Raw genomic sequence first — 21,031 nt, 5'->3', positions numbered from 1 at the left:
ATTTTTTTTTTTTTTTTTTTTGAGATGGAGTTTTGCTCTTGTTGCCCAGGCTGGAGTGCAATGGCACAACCTCAGCTTACCACAACCTCTGCCTCCCAGGTTCAAGCGATTCTCCTGCCTCAGCCTTCCGAGTAGCTGGGATTACAGGCATGTCCCACCACACCCAGCTAATTTTGTATTTTTAGTAGGGATGGGGTTTCTCCATCTTGGCCAGGCTGGTCTCAAACTCCTGCCTCAGGTGATCCGCCTGCCTCAGCCTTCCAAATTGCTGGAATTACAGGCGTGAGCCATCACGCCTGGAGAAACACTGGATTTTACAATCTCCTTTTTTTTTTTTTTGAGACAGAGTCGCGCTGTATTGCCCAAGCTGGAAGGCAGTGGCACGATCTCAGCTCACTGCAACCTCTGCTTCCTGGGTCCAAGCAATTCTCCTGCCTCAGCCTCCCAAGTAGCTGGGATTACAGGTGCCTGCCACCATGCCCAGCTAATTTTTCTGTATTTTTAGTAGAGATGGGGATTTCACCATGTTGACCAGGCTGGTTTCAAACTCCTGACCTTAAGGGATCAGACCACCTCGGCCCCACAAAGTGCTAGGATTACAGGCATGAGCCACCATGCCCGGCCTAAAATCTCTTCCCTTAAACACGGAATGGCACCCATGCCAGCAGTACTTGACTCTAAACTGCCTGGATGTATCTGTACATCTAAAGGTAGAATGTGTTATGTTAAACGTGGGTTGATTCATCATGAAAGTATAAAAATAAAGGGACACAGAAGCAATGGAGGCAGGACACATTCAAATGCGCTTCTAACGTGAGAGAGACAATGGTTCTTTTTGCTTACTGGTTCCACTGGCAAGCCTATCCTTAGTACAGAGATGAATGTAGGGCATTCAGCCACCTAACTCCAAATATTACAGGCCCATTGGGAAGATATCATCATTTTTATGAAGAAGGATGAATCAGTATCTTTTAAACTGATACATTAAGTATTTAATTCACTAACACCTCATGCTGATCTGATTTCTTGCAAATTCAACATTATTGTTATTCTACTTTATATATTTCACCCCTGTAACAATTATCTCTCTTTGCAATTTACTAAACTGGCATTCAGTCTCCTGAGTTTGGTCAATGTGAGTCTGCCCTAAGAGACAGATAGTCTCAAAATTAGGTTTCTCAGAATAGATTTTCTGAGCCTGTATCATTCCAAAGTTGCCAGGAGGCCACGATGGAAGGCCTCCTAAAAAAGGGCAGTGTGTTTTCCAGTGGAAACTAGGTATCTGCCTCTACTAAGCAATTTTTTTATATATGTAGACTTCACACTATAACTGAATAACATAACGAAACTACACAATAAAAGACAGTTAAAAAATTAAAGACAGTGAATAATACTAATAACCGAAAATCAATTTAGGTGGCAGGTACGTAAAATGATTTTTTCTTTCTTTTATAATTATCTTTAGTTTTAAGTTTTTCTACCATTAATATTTATTACTTTTATAACCACACAAAAAAATGTCATTTAAAATATTTTGTAAAACTGGCAAAATCTATGTGTTGAGCTATTCATTTATACTTTATAGGTGTCATTCTTCTTGGAGGTGCTTTTATATGATACTCAAAGTATATAAAATTATTGTGATAGACTACAGGGTAAGGATAGAAATTTTCATATATTCACACTTTGTAATTAGGCAAGAGAACACAAACTAACAAACACACAGATCCTTGGGTCTATACATTTCTCAAGATTCATCACTTAAAATTTGTGCATTTCACTTAGTAAATATTACCTTAAAAAAGAACAGAAAACAGGGACAGGCACAGTGGCTCATGCCTGTAATTCCAGCACTTTAGGAGGCCAAGGCAGGTGGATCACCTGAGGTTGGGAGTTTTGAGACCAGCCTGGACAACATTGTGAAACCCCATCTCTACTAAGAATACAAAAATTAGCCGGGCGTGGTGGTACATGCCTGTAATCCCAGCTACTTGAGAGGCTGAGGCAGGAGAATCACTTGAACCTGGGGGGCAGAAGTTGCAGTGAGCTGAGATCTTGCCACTGAGCTACAGCCTGGGCAAAAGAGCAAGACTCCATCTCGGAAAAAAACAAAACAAACAAACAAAAAAAACCCAGAAAACAAATATTTAACTCCAATTAATAAGATGCACAGATGAAGTATTTAGTGTTAAAGTATACTGACTTTCTGAAACTTATTTTCAAATGCATAAATCAATAAGACAGATTAAAGGATTAATTAATGAATAAATATGTGATAAAGCAAATTATTTAAACCCAATACTTACATTGTGACTGTGACAAAATCCAATTCCATTAATAATCTGAAACAAATACTTTTGAACTACTTGGTAGTCTAGTCCATTTGGAAAGAGCTCCAAGTCGTCAAGAATTGTGTGGTCAACAAATTCAAAGACTAGGTACCATCGTTTTTTTTTCTTACACACTTCCAAGAGATTCACCAAGTTTTCATGCCTCAGTTGCTGTTATTAAAAAATGCAAAATAGCTGTTATTTTAAAATGCAAAATAGTTTATATAAACTAAGATCAAATTATTAGCAATTAATTATTTAAAATAGATCTCAGCATAATAAAAACATAAATAAAATGCATATACAGTATAAATTGTAAAAGCATATTCTGGTTTTTAAACTACAATTGAGAGACTATATTGCTCCTTTCTCCTCTCAGAGAACAAAATCAAGCTAATAAGAAAAAGAAGTGTAACTCCATCTTTGATTAAACTAACAGGAATCTATGACCTCCTACTCATAATAAATGAGATGGGACTACTAAATGTAATAAAGGTCAAACAGAAGTATAGGAAGACACCAAAAGATCATCTGTGGCTACAAAACTGGCAGCGTAAGAGTTCTCTGAAGCCAGTGACGTACCCTGAAAAGACAAAAAAGTCCTCCTTTAATATAATGGAAAACTATATATATATGTATGTATGTATAATGGAAATAAGGCTCATAGACAGCAGTGAAAACATCCCTAGAACTGAATGGCACCAAGAAACAGCAGTGGGGAAGGGCTGGATAAGGAATCACACAGAAACACATTTGCTGGAAATAGTCTCTCAGTGAGGCAGAGTAGAAGGCAAAACAATTCGTTACGAACAAACCTGCAACTGCAAGTTTTAGAGAAATTAAACCTAATATAATTAAATCCCACACTCAGGCATATGTGATAAGGAACACCATTGTGAATTATGGTAAATTCCTGCTAGCCTGGAACAAAGTCATGGCCTTTCCCCAGAACCTCCTACAAATAGTCCTCCAAAGACTCAGACTTTATTATAAGAAACAATCTAAAAGGAACCAATCAAGGATCTATTCAAAGATGTAAGAAATGAGGAAGAAGGGAGAAAGAAACACAAATGGTAGATTAACACTCACCAGAAAAAAATGTTGCCACCTTTAAAGGGAAAGAAATCAATGGAATACAGAATACAGCTCTCAAAATCCTCAAGAAAATCCAAGTATAATCCAGGAACGTTATACTCAACCAAATTGTCATTCAGATAAAAGACAACATGAGCATTGAATCTATTTAAGGCAGGACTAAATCTTATACAAATGTGGGCATCATGGTTACAAAATAGAAAGTGAACATTTTAAATGCAACAATGCACAAATGATATAGAAGATGTAAACAAGATAAAAGTGTATATATACACCAGGTGCAGTGGCTCGCACCTGTAATCCCAGTGACTTGGGAGGACAAAGCAAGAGAATCGCTTGAGGCCAGGAATTTGAGACCAGCCTGTGCATAGCGAGACCCCATCTTTACAAAAAACTTTAAAACTTAGGCTGGTATGGTTGGGCACACCTCTAGTCCCAGCTACTCGGGAGGCTAATGTGGGAGAATCACTTGAACTCAGGAGTTGGAGGCTGCAATGAGTGTGGTGAGCTATGATCATGCCACTGCACTTCAGCCTGAGCAATACAGCAAGACCTTATCTTGAAAGAAAATGAAAAAACAAAACACTAAAGTAAATAAGATATTTTCTGAAATCAGATGGTAGGTGAGTGGGAGAGAAAAGGAACTAGAAATATAATAATTACTTTACAAAGAAGTAACTATGTTATTTAACACTATAGTTATTAAGGTAAGCAATACAGCTAGGCATGGTAGCTCATGCCTGTAATCAATAGCTTGAGGCCAGGAATTGGAGGCTGCAATAAGCTATGATCATGCCACTGCATTCCAGCCTGGGTGACAGAGTGAGACTCTGTCTCTTAAAAAATTAAAAAATAAAAAAAGGTTACCAAGGAAACACATCCAATATAAATATAAACATAATATAAGGAATTCAGGGGCCAGGCACAGTGGCTCATGGCTGTAATCCCAGCACTTTGGGAGGCTGAGGCAGGTGGATCACCTGAGGTCAGGAGTTCAAGACCAGCCTGGCCAACATGGCAAAACCCCATCTCTACCAAAAATACAAAAAAATTAGGCGTGGTGGCATGCCTGTCTACCACCATGAAGTAATGAAGTGATATCAATGAAGTAATCACAGCTTCTAAGGAGGTTGAGGCAGGTGAATCACTTGAACCCAGGAAGCGGAGGTTGCAGTGAGCCGAGATCGCACCACTGCACTCCAGCCTGGGTGACAGAGTAAGACTCCATCTCAAAAAAAAAAAAAAAAAAAAAAGGAATTCAGAGATCATATAGAAAAATATTTTTAAAAGAGTTATACATATACATCATGGAATATTATGCAGCCATAAAAAAGAATGAGGTCATGTCCTTTGCAGGGACATGGATGGAGTTGGAAGCCATTATCCTCAGCAAACTAACAGGAACAGAAAACCAAATACCACATGTTGTCACTTATAAGTGGGAGCCAAATGATGAGGGCACATAGAGGGGAACAACACACACTGGGGCCTACCGGAGGGCAAAGGGTGGGAGAAGGGAAAGGACCAGGAAAAATCTGGATAGTCAATGACTGACAATTCTTTAAACCCAAGACTTACATTGTGACTGTGACAAAATCCAATTCCATTATTAATAATCTGAAACAAATACTTTTGAACTACTTGGTAGTCTAGTCCATTTGGAAAGAGCTCCAAGTCATCAAGAATTGTGTGCTCAACAAATTAAAAAACTAGGTACCATCATCACCTAATCATTAGCCTAATGGATACCAGGCTGAATATCTAGGTGATGAAATAATCTGTACAACAAACTCCCATGACACATGTTTACCTATGTAACAAATCCATACATCCTGCACATGTACCCCTGAACTTAAAAGTTAAAAAAAAAAACTTCTACCCTGCCTTCCCTTTTTTTTTTTTTTTTTGAGACGGAGTCTCGCTCTGCCGCCCAGGCTGGAGTGCAGTGGCCAGATCTCAGCTCACTGCAAGCTCCGCCTCCCGGGTTCACGCCATTCCCCTGCCTCAGCCTCCTGAGTAGCTGGGACTACAGGCGCCCGCCACCGCGCCCGGCTAGTTTTTTGTATTTTTTAGTAGAGACGGGGTTTCACCGTGTTAGCCAGGATGGTCTCGATCTCCTGACCTCGTGATCCGCCCATCTCGGCCTCCCAAAGTGCTGGGATTACAGGCTTGAGCCACCGCGCCCGGCCCCTGCCTTCCCTTAAAAACAGACATTTTACAATGTAAAAGAAGTGTTGCTAAGAAAAAAATGAAAGTTATAAAAGAATACGATATTATACATAATAATAACTAATACACAATGCTTACTATGTTGCAGGTACTATTCTAAGCACAAAAGCCTTATAAAATAGGTACAATTATTATCCTGCTTTATAGCTGAAGCAACTAACTCACGCAGAGGTTAAGGAACTTGTCCAAGGTCACACAGCAATAACTTATGAGGCATGATTAAAACATCTTCTCAAAAAAACCAAAAAACTAAACAAAGAAACTGACAAAAAATGCCCCAAACCCACAAATTTCATATCCTAATGGAACTATAAATTCTGGCAAATTCTATTTTATCAAATTAAGACATCTAAATGATACTAGAATGTCAGTTGTTCCATTGGGCTGTTTTGGCACATTTCTAATAGAAGAAAACATTACACTAAAACTTTTTACTCTATAAAAAATTCACACTATAGCACCAGATAATTTCTCTCTACTCTATGTCAAGTCCTTCTTGCAAAGATTTCCACACTATCTCCAACCCTGCAATCATAATTAAAGCACAGACTATCCGCTGGGCGTGGTGGCTCATGCCTGTAACCCCAGCACTTTGGGATGCCGAGGCGGACGGATCACGAGATCAGGAGTTCGAGATCAGCCTTGCCAAAATGGTGAATCCCTGTCTCTACTAAAAATACAAAAATTAGCCAGGCATGGTGGCGGGTGCCTATAGTCCCAGCTACTCAGGAGGCTGAGGCATGAGAATCGCTTGAACCCGGGAGGTAGAGGTAGCAGTGAGCCAAGATCGTGCCACTGCACTCCAGCCTGCGCAACAGAGCAAGACTCTGTCTCAAAAAAAAAAAAAAAGCACAGACTATCAGCTCCACAGGTTCTCTGTCTTTGTGCTTGTCTTTTTAATGGCAGATGGTTACCTTCTTTCGTAATGGCAGACTGAATAACTCAGACCAGCCCTCCAGTTGAAAATTCTTTTTTTTTTTTTTCTTTGAGATGGAGTTTTGCTCTTATTGCCCAGGCTGGAGTGCAATGATGCGATCTCGGCTCACCGCAACCTCCTCCGCCTGCCAGGTTCAAGTGATTCCCCCGCCTCAGCCTCCCGAGTAGCTGGGATTACAGACATGCGCCACCATGCCGGCTAATTTTGTATTTTCGGTAGAGACAGGGTTTCTCCCTGTTGGTCAGGCTGGTCTCGAACTCCCGACCTTAGGTGATCCACCCGCCTTGGCCTCCCAAAGTGCTGGGATTACAGACGTGAGCCACTGCAACCAGCCATTGAAAACTCTTTAAAAGTTGGATTGATTTTCAAAAAATCTTCTTCAACATATAAAAGGCTAAAACGACAGTGAGGATTACTGGGCTAAAATTGAGAACAGGAGAATCCAGAGAGTTAACCTCAGGACTCAAAGCTAATTTTGACATGAAGTAACAAATGTAGAAATGAGCTTTGATTTTTGTGGCTCCACAGGGCTAAAAGGGAAAAGTCAAAGTCCAAAAGCCTTCTAAAGGTGGGATAGCTGAGAAACCGCCTCCAATTAAAGCTAGGACCCAAAAAACTACATCCTCCAGAGTGAAAATGAGCAGAAATAAACGAGGCATCGCTAGACTTAACAACACATTCAAGGAACTAAAAGCCTTGAATCTGGATTCACATACTGGACTGGGAGCATCTCCATGTACCTGTCAGAAGCAAATGAATATTGCCTCTGGATAAAGGAAATCTTAGCCTCAAAATATTTCTACAAATAAAATTTCAAAAACAATATTCAATTCTAAAGGATAATGAGAAACACAAGATAAAAAGAGACTGTAAGCAAGAACTTTGAACTTACTAAGGAGGTTCTGGGCTGGCAGTGTGCTTGTATCAGACAGAAATCAGAACTGGGAAAATTTTAATGTAAATACTTGTTCATTACAAAGGGTAGTTAATAACTAAAGGGGGTAAAAGAAGACTGTAAGGGATATGTTTAAAGTAGCAAATACATGAAGCCCTATTTTTAGGGCTGAAGGAAAGTGCATAGTGCACAAGATGGAACTAAAAATCTAAAAGAGCCCCCAATAACCACCAGACATTTAGTCCTCTTTGGAAATGGCCCAGCAGCCACAAAAATGTAAAGATTACCAATAGTGAAAAAATTCACCAGAGCACACAGGCCAGAGATGGTTTGTAGAGTAGCCAGCAGTTGGTAGAGTAACTCACCAGAATGTGCCAAGTAGGCCAGAACTGGTCCTTGAAAGATGCTGAAGTGAGCTAACAGACCTCCCACATGGTGATGGGCTCACAGCTGTATTTAAAAAAAAAAAAGCACACTAGAAGCTGGAAGAAAAGCCTCTTCCTCTTGCTAAGGACCGACAGTGTCTTTCCATGCCCCCTATCTGTTGACAAAATCTAAAATCAAATCAGCTGGCAAAAAAAGAGAAATGTTTACAGAGTCCAGCTCTAATATCACAAAGCAGGTAAAAAAAGGAGTGATTTGGAGTTGAGAGACAATAAATTGTTTACTGGCACAGTGCTCACAAACATGGAAGAATGAAATAAAAATTGTCTCTGGAGAAAAATAATTTTACCTTAGCCTCAAATTATTTTTAAAAAATCTTTCAGGACAGGTGGCTCCCACCTATGATTCTAGCATTTGGGAAGGTTGAGGTGGAAAAATTGCTTGAGCTTAGTGGTTTGAGACTAGTCTGGGTAACATACTGAGACCCTGTCTCCACAAAAAATAAAAAAAATTAGCTGGGCATGGTGGCACATGCCTGTAGTCCAAGCTCCAAAGCTACTTGGGAGGCCGAGGCAGGAGGACTGCTTGAGTCTGGAAGATTGAGGCTGAAGTGAGCCATAATTGTACCACTGCACTCCAATCTGGGTGACAGAGCAAGATCCTATCTAAAAAATAATAACAGGCCGGACGTGGTGGCTCAAGCCTGTAATCCCAGCACTTTGGGAGGCCGAGACGGGCAGATCACGAGGTCAGGAGATCGAGACCATCCTGGCTAACATGGTGAAACCCCGTCTCTACTAAAAAATACAAAAAACTAGCCGGGTGTGGTGGCGGGCGCCTGTAGTCCCAGCTACTCAGGAGGCTGAGGCAGGAGAATGGCGTAAACCCGGGCGGCAGAGCTTGCAGTGAGCTGAGATCCAGCCACTGCACTCCAGCCTGGGCGACAGAGCAAGACTCTGTCTCAAAAATAATAATAATAATAATAATAATAATAATAATAATAACAACAACAACAAAGATAATAGTATTTCAAAGATAAGATTCAGCACAAAATTGAAGATATGCAGGCATACAATGAAATAAGACACCATAAGTAAGATATACCAGAAAATATCAGCAATTGAAACAGATACAGAATGACTTCAGATATTGTAGTTATCAGATATGGACTCTTTAAAAAAGAAAGCCAACCTCAAAAAACGGAGGGAACTTAAAACCATAAAAAGTAACATAACAGATATGGACCCAAATAAAATTTCTAGGATGGAAAAGTATAATTACTTTTGTTGACAGTAACAGTAGACTAGGTAATTTGTAACAATTCTCCAACTGAATACAAGTAGAAAAGCTGGACAAAATGTATAACACAACTACTTGGAAGAATGAAAAAGATAATATAGTAAAAAATACCTGGGCTAGGAAGACAGAAACCCAGAAAGGTTAGCCAGGCAATTAAGGCCAAATTTTGTTTAACCCAAGAAACATATGCCACTTTAGAGGGAAGACTAAGAGGATCAGTAGCACTTTTCACCATGTTGCAGGCCTAAGGTAGCAGTGACTGACGTTCAGGGCCCATGAAAGTGAAAAGAAGGAGTTCAGTGCTGGTGAAATCTTTTCATTTGGGTTAGCCCTAAAACTCCTCAAGCTATCAGTAGTAGCTGATATGAAGCTTAGTATATGAAGCTGAATTCTTAAATGGAGAAGAGAGAAAGAATGGGACAGTGGCAGTATGTGAAGCAACAATTATAGCTGAGCATTTATTTATTTATTTGTTTATTTATTTATTTATTTATTTGAGATGGAGTCTTACTCTGTTGCCCAGGCAGAGTGCAGTGGCACGATCTTGGTTCACTTCAACCTCTGCCTCCCAGGTTCAAGAGATTCTCCTGCCTCAGCCTCCTGAGTAGCTGGGACTACAGGCGCACACCACCACGCCCAGCTGTATTTTTAGTAGGGAAAGGGTTTCACCACGTTGGCCAGGCTGGTCTCGAACTCCTGACAAGTGATCCACCCACCTTGACCTCCCAAAGTGCTGAGATTACAGGCATGAGCCACCACGCCCAGCCTGAGCGTTTTTAAAAATAACAAATTACATTATTTGATAGAAGCAAGAGCCATAAAATTAACAGACCAAAAAAAAAAAAAAAAAAAGGCCGGGCGCGGTGGCTCAAGCCTGTAATCCCAGCACTTTGGGAGGCCGAGACGGGCGGATCACGAGGTCAGGAGATCGAGACCATCCTGGCTGACATGGTGAAACCCCGTCTCTACTAAAAAAATACAAAAAACTAGCCGGGCGAGGTGGCGGGCGCCTGTAGTCCCAGCTACTCAGGAGGCTGAGGCAGGAGAATGGCGTGAACCCGGGAGGCAGAGCTTGCAGTGAGCCGAGATCTGGCCACTGCACTCCAGCCTGGGCGGCAGAGCGAGACTCCGTCTCAAAAAAAAAAAAAAAAAAAAAAAAAAAAAAAAAAAAAAACCCATACCTAGGCATATTATTGTAAACTCCTGAAAAACAAAAATAAAACCTTAAAATTATCTAGAAGAAAATGGTTATTGAAGAACACAATAAGACTGATGTCTGATTTTTCAATACAAGCAATGGGAGCCAGCAGAATAGTAGAATTCTATCTTGAACATACTGAATGTAATTAACTGACAACGCTGAATGCTACATCCTGAGAAAATAGCCTTTTTTTCTTTTTTTTCTTAAGCAATGAGATCTCACTACCGTGCCCAGGCTGGAGTGCAGTGGTTATTCACAGACATGATCATAGCACACCACAGTCTCAAACTCCTGGGCTCCAGTGATCCTTCCACCTCAGCCCTCTGAATAGCAAAGACTATAGGCCCATGCTACCACAACTAGCTTGAAACAGTCTTTTAAACACAAAGTAGAATATATACTAACAAAAATGAATAGAACTTCTTATCATCAGATTTGCTTTAAAGAAAATAAAGGAAGTGCTTTAAGCATAAGGAAAATGAACCCAGATGGAAACTCAGAAATGCAGGAAAGATTAAAGAGTAATAGAAAGGGTAATATTAGGTATATCTTAATAACTGCTGACTGTGAACAATTTTAAAAGGGATTTAACTATATATAGAATTTAACAATATTACATAGTAGCAATAACACATATATCTGATGGGTGGAGGGGAGAAAGGAGGGGGTAACTGAAGTTAAAATTGCTAAGATTTTTGCACTGTAAAAGTACCTGTTTGAGTATCAGTAAGTCAGGTTCGTATATTACAATATCTAGAATAATTTCTAAAATACTAGCAAAATAATGTTTAACAAAATAATGTTTAAAAAGAAAAAAACCTAGAAATATGGAAGGCAACTAGGAAGATAAGTATAAATCCAAATATGTAAGTTTTATATTAAATATAAATAGACTAAACACTCCAAGTAAAATACAAAGACTATCAAACTGAATAAAACAAAAGAAACAACTGTATCTGCTTATAAGAGATATGCTTTACATCTAAAGACACAGAAGGTTAACAGGAGAAAGGATTAAAAAGTATATATCATATAAATAATGATCAAAAGTGCAAACATACTAATGACAAAGTATATGTTAAGACAAGAAGACTGGCCAGGCCTGGTGGCTCATGCCTGTAATCCCAACATTTTGGGAGGTCGAAGTGGGTGGATCACAAGGTCAGGAGTTTGAGAGCAGCCTGGCCAACATGGTGAAACCCTGCCTCTACTAAAATACAAAAATTAGCCAGGTGTGGCAGTGGGCACCTGTAATCCCAGCTATTCAGGAGGCTGAGGCAGGAGAATTGCTTGAACCCAGTGGGTAAAGGTTGCAGTGAGATGAGATCATACTACTACACTCGAGCCTGGGTGACAGAGCAAGACTCCATCTCAAAAAAAAAAAAAGACAAGAAGACCAAGAAACAAAAGGGTTATACAATGTTCATGAACTGGATGCAATATTGTAAACACATCAATTCTCCACAAATTGATCTACATAAATTCAATTAAATTCCTAGAGTTTTTATGAACATTGGTAAATTGATTCTAAAATTTATAATTTGTATATGGAAATGCAAACAGACAAAAATAGGGAAGATAGTCTTATAGAAGAAGGACAAAACAGAAGGGATTTATTCTACCAGATACAAAAACTTACAAACTAGGCCAGGTGCAGTGGCTCATACCTGTAATCCCAGCACTTTGGAAGGCTGAGGAGGGTGGATTGCTTGAGCCAAGCAGCTCAAGACTAGCATGGGCAACATGGCAAAACCCTATCTTTACCCAAAAAAATACAAAAATTAGCCAACCATGGTGGCACACGCCTGTAGGCCCAGCTACTCAGAGGGCTGAAGTGGGAGAATCACTTGAGCCTGTGAGGCAGAGATAGCAGTGAGTCAAGATCATGCCACTGCACTGCAGCCTAGGTGATAGAGCAAGACCCTGTCTCAAAAAAAAAAAAAAAACGCCGGGCGCGGTGGCTCAAGCCTGTAATCCCAGCACTTTGGGAGGCCGAGACGGGCGGATCACGAGGTCAGGAGATCGAGACCATCCTGGCTAACACGGTGAAACCCCGTCTCTACTAAAAAATACAAAAAAAAACTAGCCGGGCGAGGTGGTGGGCGCCTGTAGTCCCAGTTACTCGGGAGGCTGAGGCAGGAGAATGGCGTGAACCCAGGAGGTGGAGCTTGCAGTGAGCCGAGATCCGGCCACTGCACTCCAGCCTAGGTGACAGAGCGAGACTCCGTCTCAAAAAAAAAAAAAAAAAACCTACTAACTAGAATAAACATGATTGTGGGCTACTGGTGCAAGCTTAAACAAATAGACCAATGGGACAGAATAAAATCTTACCTATATAGGAGAACATGTGGCAAAAGGAATATTCAGAACAGTGGAGAAAAAGATGGTATTTTCAATAAATGTTTCTGGGACAACTGATAGCCATAAGGGAAAAGTCATAAGATTTGACTGTGTCAAACACCATTATTAAGATCAAGAACAAGTATTAGATAATTAGGAATGATAAATATAATCAATCCAAAGTAACAAAAGTAAAAGACATAGAGAATTGGTAATACAAATAGCACATATTAAGGTGGTAGATATATATATTCAAAATACATCAGATATTATATTACAAGTAAATGGAATAAATGCTCCAACTAAAAGGCAAATATTGTCAAACAGGAAAAAAGCAAAATGTAACTATACAGTTTTCACAAGAGATACATCTAAACAAAAATTCAGAAAAATTAGGGGGCCAGGCGTGGTGACTCACACCTGTAATCTCAGCACTTTGGAAGGCTGAGGCAGGCGGATCACCTGAGGTCAGGAGTTTGAGACCAGCCTGGCCAACATGGTGAAACCCCATCTCAACTAAAAATACAAAAATTAGCCAGGCATGGTGGGGGGTGCCTATAATACCAGCTACTTAGGAGGTTGAGGCAGGAGAATCGCTTGAACCCAGGAGGCAGAGGTTGCAGTAAGCCAAGATCGCGCCACTGCACTCCAGCCTAGGCAACAAGTGTGAAACTCCATCTCAAAAGAAACAAACAAAAAAAAGCATTCAGAAAAATTAGAAGTAAAAATATGGAAAAGATTTACTATGGAAACACTAACAAAAATTAAACTAATGTATGTACTCATTAATTTCAAATAAATTAGATCTTAAAACAAAATACTGGCCAGGTGTGGTGGCTCACACCTATAATCCCAACATTGAAAGGCCGAGGTAGGAGGATTACTTTAGCTCAGGAGTTTGAGACCAGCCTGAGCAATATAGTGAGACCTTATCTCTACTAAAAATAAAAAAATTAGCCAGGCATAGCAGCACACACCTGCAATCCCCGCTACTTGGGAGACAGGTGTAGGATTGCTTGAGCACAGGAGTTCAAGGCTGCAGTGAGCCATGATGATGCTATTGCACTCCAGCCTGGAGGACAGAGTAAGACCCTGTCTCAAAAAAACAAAACGAAACAGCCGGGTATGGTGGCTCATGCCTGTAATCCCAGCACTTTGGGAGGCTGAGGCGGGTAGATCATGAGGTCAGGAGTACAAGCCCATCCCAGTCAACATGGTGAAACCCTGTCTCTACTAAAATACAAAAAAAAAAAAAAAAAAAAAAAAGAAGCTAGGCATGGTGATGCACACCTGTAGTCCCAGCTACTCAGGAGGCTGAGGCAGGGGAATCACTTGAACCTGGGAGGCGGAAGTTGTAATGAACTGAGATAGCGCCATTGCACTCCAGCCTGGTAACAGAGTAAGACTCCGTCTCAAAAAAAATAAAAACATCGAAACAAAATATTACTATAATAAAAAGGGTTATTGCATAATGACAAAAGATTTAACTCAACAGCAAGATAAAATAATTCTAAATATAACACACTAATAATACTGTTTCTGTTTTAAAAAATAAACATTAACTGAACTACAATGAAAAGCAGAAAAATCAATAATCACAAAGGAAGATTTTAACATATTCTCAGTGTTGGATAAAACAAGCATATAAGAAAAATAAATAAGAATTTGGAAGATTTGAACAACACAATTTAACATGAACTAATGAACATATATGAAATACTTTTCAAGAACAAGAGGGTTTTTTTTAGTTGACTATATTCTGAACCAAAAAGCAAACATCAAGAATCAAAGAAATAAATTCTTATATGGTGTATACTCGGATCATAGGGCAGTTCTGTCACAAATAAATAACCAGGAAATAACCTAGAAAATGTCCATGTTTGGAAATTCAGAAATATACTTTTAAATAACTCAGGGATTAAGAAAAATATAACGGAAATGAGAAACTATTGTTAGCAATCAAAATTTCCAGGATACATACCAAGCTGTTCCTACAGGAAAATGTATTCCTTAAATGCATATTTGAGGGGAAAAAAGGCTGGAAATTAGAGAAGCATCTATCTCAACAAATTAGGAAAAGGAGCTGCAAAATAAACCCATACAAATAAGTAGAAGAAATGAAATAATAAAGAACAAAAATTAATGATATTCCTACTAACAAGTCATCAAATCTGGGGGTGGTCTTTGGGACTGCTAACACAGACCATAGATAGATGATTGATAAATACACAGAAAGACACAGAGAGAAGGAATAAGCACTTTTAAAATCAGGTTTACATTCACGAGATAAATGAATTTGCATATCTAATCATTGTATTTCTTCTTATTGCCAAAAAAGGAACTTCTACTCATATTTTTTCGATTCAATATATGCATTTACTCACCTTTAGTAACTTGATTTCTCGCATTGCAATCTTTTTAACCATTTTGTCATCGTCACTTTCTAAGAACTTCTTTATGGCCACAATTCTTCCAGTATCTTTATTCCTACACTTCACCACCATTCCATAACTCCCTTCTCCAACCAATCCCAGGTTTTCATATTTTTCCATTTTAACTTAAAGTCAGTAGACACTTTTTGCTGTGAAAACCAAAACACAGAATTAACAACATTGAGTATGTTAATTTCCTCCACCTTCCCAGCAAATTAATTCTTCCCTGCTTGTCTTCCATATTACATGGCTGTCCTGTATTAATTCACAATTTCCTAGTGTTTCTATATGTAAACTACGTTTTCAAAATGGTCACACACATTAATCTATGTTTTCAAAATGGTCACACACATTTCATAATAGACAAGGCAAATGGAATTGAAGCCATTAACTTTAAATTACTAAATGTCATGTTAATGAAATTCCATATATTTTTAATTATAATGAAGCAATACTTGAGCTATCATACATAACAATTACAACTCACTTTAAAAAGCACAATTCCAGCCTGGGCAACATAGCAAGATTCTCTCTCTACAAAAAACATTTTTAAATTAGCTGGGTGTGGTGGTATATGCCTGTGGTCCCAGTTACTTGGGAGGCTGAGGCAGAAGAATTGCTTGAGCCCAGGAGGTTGAGGCTGCAGCGAACTGTGATGGCACTGCACACCAGCCTGAGCAATGGAGAGAGAATCTGTCTCAAAAACAAAACAAAACAAAACAAATAAACAAAATGCACAGGCCAGGTGCAGTGGCTCACGCCTGTAATCCCAGCACTTTAGAAGGCCGAGGCGGGCAGATCACCTGAGGTCAGGAGTTCGAGACCAGCCTGGCCAACATGGTGAACCCCTGTCTCTACTAAAATACAAAAATTAGCCAGGCATGGTACTGCACGCCTATAATCCCAGCTACTTGGGAGGCTGAGGCAGGAGAATCCCTTGAGCCCAGGAGGTAGAGGTTGCAGTGAGGCAAGATCACTCTACTGCACTCCAGCCTGGGCGACAGAGTGAGACTCTGTCTCAAAAAAAAAAAACAGCACAATTCCTTTTCACTCAAAGATGCATAACTGAATTTGGTGGGGGTTTTGTTTGTTTATTTGTTTGTTTTTGAGACGGAGTCCTGCTCTGTTGCCCAGGCTGGAGTGCAGTGGTGCAATTTAGGCTCACTGCAACCTCCACCTCCTGGGTTCAAGTAATTCTCCTGCCTCAGCCTCTGAGTAGCAGGGATTACAGGCGTTAGCCACTACACCCGGTTAAGTTTTGTATTTTCATAGAGACCGGGTTTTGCCATGTTGCCCAGGCTGGTCTCGAACTCCTGACCTCAAGCGATCCACCCACCTTGGCCTCCCAAAGTGCTGGGATTACAGGCGTGAGCCACAGAGCCCAGCCTGAATTTTGTTTTAATGAAGATCAACTTTTTTGTTACACTGGATTTAGATCCATGTTGGCAATACTTACGCACCTTCCACTTAATTGGAAAAAAAATAGTTGATCACATAACAAATTAATGCAGAGCATCTTTCAGAAAATATTTTTCTTTTCTTTTCTTTTTTTTTTTTTTTTTGAAATAGAGTCTCGTGCACTGGCGTGATCTCGGTTTACTGCAACCTCTGCCTCCCGGGTTCAACCGATTCCCTGCTTCTGCCTCCCCAGTAGCTGGGATTACAGGCCCCGCTACCACACTCAGCTAATTTTTGTACTTTTAGTAGAGACGGGATTTCGCCATGTTGCTGTTACTACATTGAACTTAGAAAATAAGAGTAATGACATCGGTGTATAAGCAGATTTTTAAAATTAAATTAAATTAAATAGTAGTAGTACCAAATACCGTGAAAGTATTTCAAAAATCCTGTTAATGATTACTCACTAATCATTAACTTCATAATTTGATAGTTGAATAATCAATTACTTCATAATTTGAATTTGTGTTCGAAATTTTTTTTTTTTTTTTTTTTTTTTTTTTGAGACGGAGTCTCGCTGTGTCACCCAGGCTGGAGTGCAGTGGCGTGATCTCGGCTCACTGCAAGCTCCGCCTCCCGGGTTCACGCCATTCTCCTGCCTCAGCCTCCGAGTAGCTGGGACTACAGGCGCCCGCCACCACGCCCGGCTAGTTTTTTGTATTTTTAGTAGAGACGGGGTTTCACCATGTTAGCCAGGATGGTCTCGATCTCCTGACTTCGTGATCCACCCGCCTCGGCCTCCCAAAGTACTGGGATTACAGGCTTGAGCCACCGCGCCCGGCCTTTTTTTTTTTTTTTAAACGTAGTCTTGCTCTGTCGCCCAGGCTGGAGTGCAGTGTCGGGATCTCCGCTCACTGCAACCTCCGACCCCCAGGTTCACGTCATTCTCCTGCCTCAGCCTCCCGAGGCTGGGACCACAGGCGCCCGCCACCACGCCCGGCTAATTTTTTGTATTTTTTTAGTAGAGACGGGGTTTCACCGTGTTAGCCAGGATGGTCTCGATCTCCTGACCTCGTGATCCGCCCACCTCGGCCTCCCAAAGTGCTGGGATTACAGGTGTGAGCCACCGCGCCCGGCCTTGAAATGTTTTACTCATATTATATGACATTTTCTGAATAAAGGCCAATTCTAAGAGAATCTTTCTTGTTTTACTAATGATTGATGAAGGTCCAGCAATCATTAGACAAAATGTTGGTAGAGAAAAAAATTATTTCAATCCAAATACAGATAGATTTTAACTTATAAGGTTTCATTGCCATGGTATATATAAGCTATTAAACTATAACTCCAATAAGAATAAAAAATGCTGCTCTGAATCCCAATGTGGTTCCAAAAGTTTCAGGAGAAAAAAACAGTCTTTTAATAATTATATATCTAATGACATTCACAGTTGATTTTTTTTCACCTGACAATATAAAAATGTTCATTTATTAAATTTTGGAAAGAGAAAAAATTCTTGCCTAATGTATTAATTGTATACTTACCGCAATCTAAAATTAATTTACTCAGATTGTGAACTGTTTTTCCCGTTTCTCTATTGGAACAGGGATGTAAAGACAAAACAAATATTCTCTTTGTTCTAGCAAACTATGCTAATCCAATGTATACAATACGTTTTCCACACCTGACATATAATAGTTTGAGATTTTATAATATACATATTTTTAATGTAGATATAAGTGGAGAACCAGAAGATTGATCTTGAGGGGTAGGAAATGAAAACAATACCAAAGAACATGAACTTAAATTATTTTAATACCGGTTTTCAGAGTAGATTCTACTACAAACCTTTTACAGAGCAGTGTCCCAGACACTAACTTTCCAGGCATTTGACAATTTACCTTCCATCTCACTTCCAATAACTTTTTTTTTTTTTTTTGAGACGGAGTCTCGCTCTGTCGCCCAGGCTGGAGTGCAGTGGCACAGTCTTGGCTCACTGCAACCTCTGCCCCTCCAGGTTTAAGCATTTCTCTGTCTCAGCCTCCGGAGTAGCTGGGATTACAGGCGCGTGCCACCATGCCCGGCTAATATTTTTTGTATTTTTAGTAGAGACGGGGTTTCACCATCTTGGCCAGGCTGGTCTTGAACTCCTGACCTCGTGATCCACCCGCCTCGGCCTCCCAAAGTGCTGGGATTACAGGCGTGAGCCACCGCGCCCGGCCTTCCATTAACTATTTTTTAATAAAATATTTGTATTTGAAAAAAATTATCCATATAATTCTATCCCTTCTTAATTTTTGTTCTCTTCCATTAAGAGAGTATGTTTTATTAAGGACTAGGCTTTAGGTTTATCATATCAGTGACAAAAATAGCTTGAATCTATAACCTAGATCATTTTAAAACATTTTGTAAATGGTGTCCTAAATATTTGAAGCATAAAGTGAAAAAAAAAACCGACTTTAAGCATGCCTGAGGTGTTCTGAAGCATATCACAAGCTAACATTAATGCAAGTTGACTGCTTCAAGTTTATTCTGCCAACCAATTGCACATCTGGACACACCACATTGAACACACCTGCTTTTTCAAGTGGCACTGTCCACAAATACTTTAAACGTATCACAGCCTACAAAGCCTCTTGTTTCCTGAAACTGTTACTCATAAACTATAACTTCTCATGCCTTCTACTCTTGAATGGAAAGGTAATACAAACGAAAAAGAAACCTGGCCAATGGGCAAAGAAACCTGGATGGTTCTAATACCAACAATTTGGATAAAATATTTGGAGAATGCTAATTTTTTATTTTGTTTAAGACAGATTGAAAGGCGGGAGCGAAGTCTTACGCCTGTAATCCCAGCACTTTGGGAGGCCGAGGTGAGCGGATCACCTGAGGTCGGGAGTTCGAGACCAGCCTCACCAACATGGAGAAACCCTGTCTCTACTAAAAATACAAAATTAGCCAGGCGTGGTGGTGATGCCTGTAATCCCAGCTACTTGGGAGGCTGAGGCAGGAGAATCGCTTGAATCCAGAAGGCAGAGGTTGCGGTGAGCCGAGACTAAGCCATTGCACTCCAGCCTGGGCAACAAGAGCGAAACTCCGTTTCAAAAAAAGAAAAAGAAAAAGAAAAAGAAAAGACAGATTGAAATCTTTTATAGGTCAAAGAACGAGATAATAGAAGCTTTAAAAAGTACTTATACTTACCGTTTCTTCAATCCGTTCGCATAGAAAGACCCAAAGGTTTTCAACTTGGAAACAAATTTGAGGTGAAATGCATATCGCTCGCAGGTCCAAAAGATGCTGCCTAGCAAACTAGCAATTCCAGCGCTGTTGTGATTTCTTCTGCGGACGCAGTCACGAGTCCAGGGCGAAGCAGGCAGGGAGGCAGGTGGGCCTCCGTCCGCCGCAAGCTCACACTTAGGAGGACCTCCGGCCGCATGCTGTCGTCGTCAAGGCAACGACCTCACTCTGTCCCCAACCATAGGCACAAAGTCTTGGGAGAGAGATACAGCACAGGTCAGAATGCGTTCACGGCAGGCATCAACGCCTTTGTAGGCCAAGGGCTAGAGAGCAATTAGCTGGGTGAGAGGCAGCACCTCCCAGCTCGTAAGGCGCCCAGTACCTGGAGTCTGGGAACCTGCACGGCTCCAACTACCTCTGGGCGAAGGCGTTGGCCGCGGAGCTGGAAGGGGGCGGTTCCTCACCGCCCCGAGTGCCCCAGGCCTCCCTTGTTCTGATTGGCCGAGCCGTGTCGTCACGAGCCATGATTGGTTCAGGGCCAACCACCCCGCCCCTTCACCTAGGGCTCGGCCCAGGTTCTGCTCCCTGACACGCAGAGGCCCTGCGTCCCCACACGCCTTGGTTCTCGTCAGGAGGCGCGTTTCTGCCTTCGCCAGGGGAAGGAGGCGATTGTGATGCCCACGCGAAGGGTAAAGGTGGCGGTTATGTAGGACTGCGAAGACTATGCAAAATGCGATACGGTTTCCCTCACAGCCACGCCGCTGGGCAGGGGAGGGCCCAGGCCCCCTGAGTCGCGAAGGCGCGGCCTGACAGCGATTCCAAGCTTCCTTTCCGTTCTGGGCGGTGGGGCCAGTGTGAGCCAGGTAGGAGATGACGGTGATAGTCTAGGAGGTGATGATTAGTAGGCGAGGCAAGTGGAAGAAGGTAGGTGATGACAGACCTGATGTTAGGAGGGCCCTTGGGGAGGCCAGTCTGGCCATTGAAAGTGAGGGAAAACACTTTGAGATGGAGGAAGGGGAAGAGAGGGAATGAGTGGAATGGGAAAGTGCTGGGATGGCTGGGGATCTGGAGGACACGCACAACATCCGCGTATGGCAGCCAAATGGGGTGGAGTTAGGGCTTGCCATAAAACTTGCCTTAAATGTAAAAATGCAGCTCAATCCATGACTGAGCAAGACTGGTAGGTCAGAATCATGCACAGGCTTAAATCACACAGGAACAGAGCCTTCCCCATTTTCAGGGGATCTGAGGCAG

General features: G+C 41.0%; 1 protein-coding gene across 2 annotated transcripts in view; it reads right to left on the bottom strand.

Annotated features, from left to right (window-relative positions):
• Positions 1–20,221, bottom strand: part of CDKL2 (cyclin dependent kinase like 2) — a 54,037-nt gene extending 33,816 nt beyond the window's left edge. Inside the window, exons 1-3 of one of the 2 annotated variants that reach the window (XM_028848065.2) lie at positions 19,742–20,221; positions 15,095–15,291; positions 2,307–2,501 (exon numbers count right to left, since the gene is read on the bottom strand). In XM_028848065.2, coding sequence (XP_028703898.1) covers positions 2,307–2,501; positions 15,095–15,262 — 363 coding nt within the window. In that variant the 5' untranslated portion in view covers positions 15,263–15,291; positions 19,742–20,221. 2 annotated transcript variants of the gene reach the window in all.
• Between the last annotated feature and the right edge of the window lie 810 nt (positions 20,222–21,031).

The sequence above is a fragment of the Macaca mulatta genome, chromosome 5, assembly GCF_049350105.2.
Source record: "Macaca mulatta isolate MMU2019108-1 chromosome 5, T2T-MMU8v2.0, whole genome shotgun sequence".
NCBI classification, from domain to species: domain Eukaryota; kingdom Metazoa; phylum Chordata; class Mammalia; order Primates; family Cercopithecidae; genus Macaca; species Macaca mulatta.
This window is presented reverse-complemented; position numbering and strand designations above follow the sequence as displayed.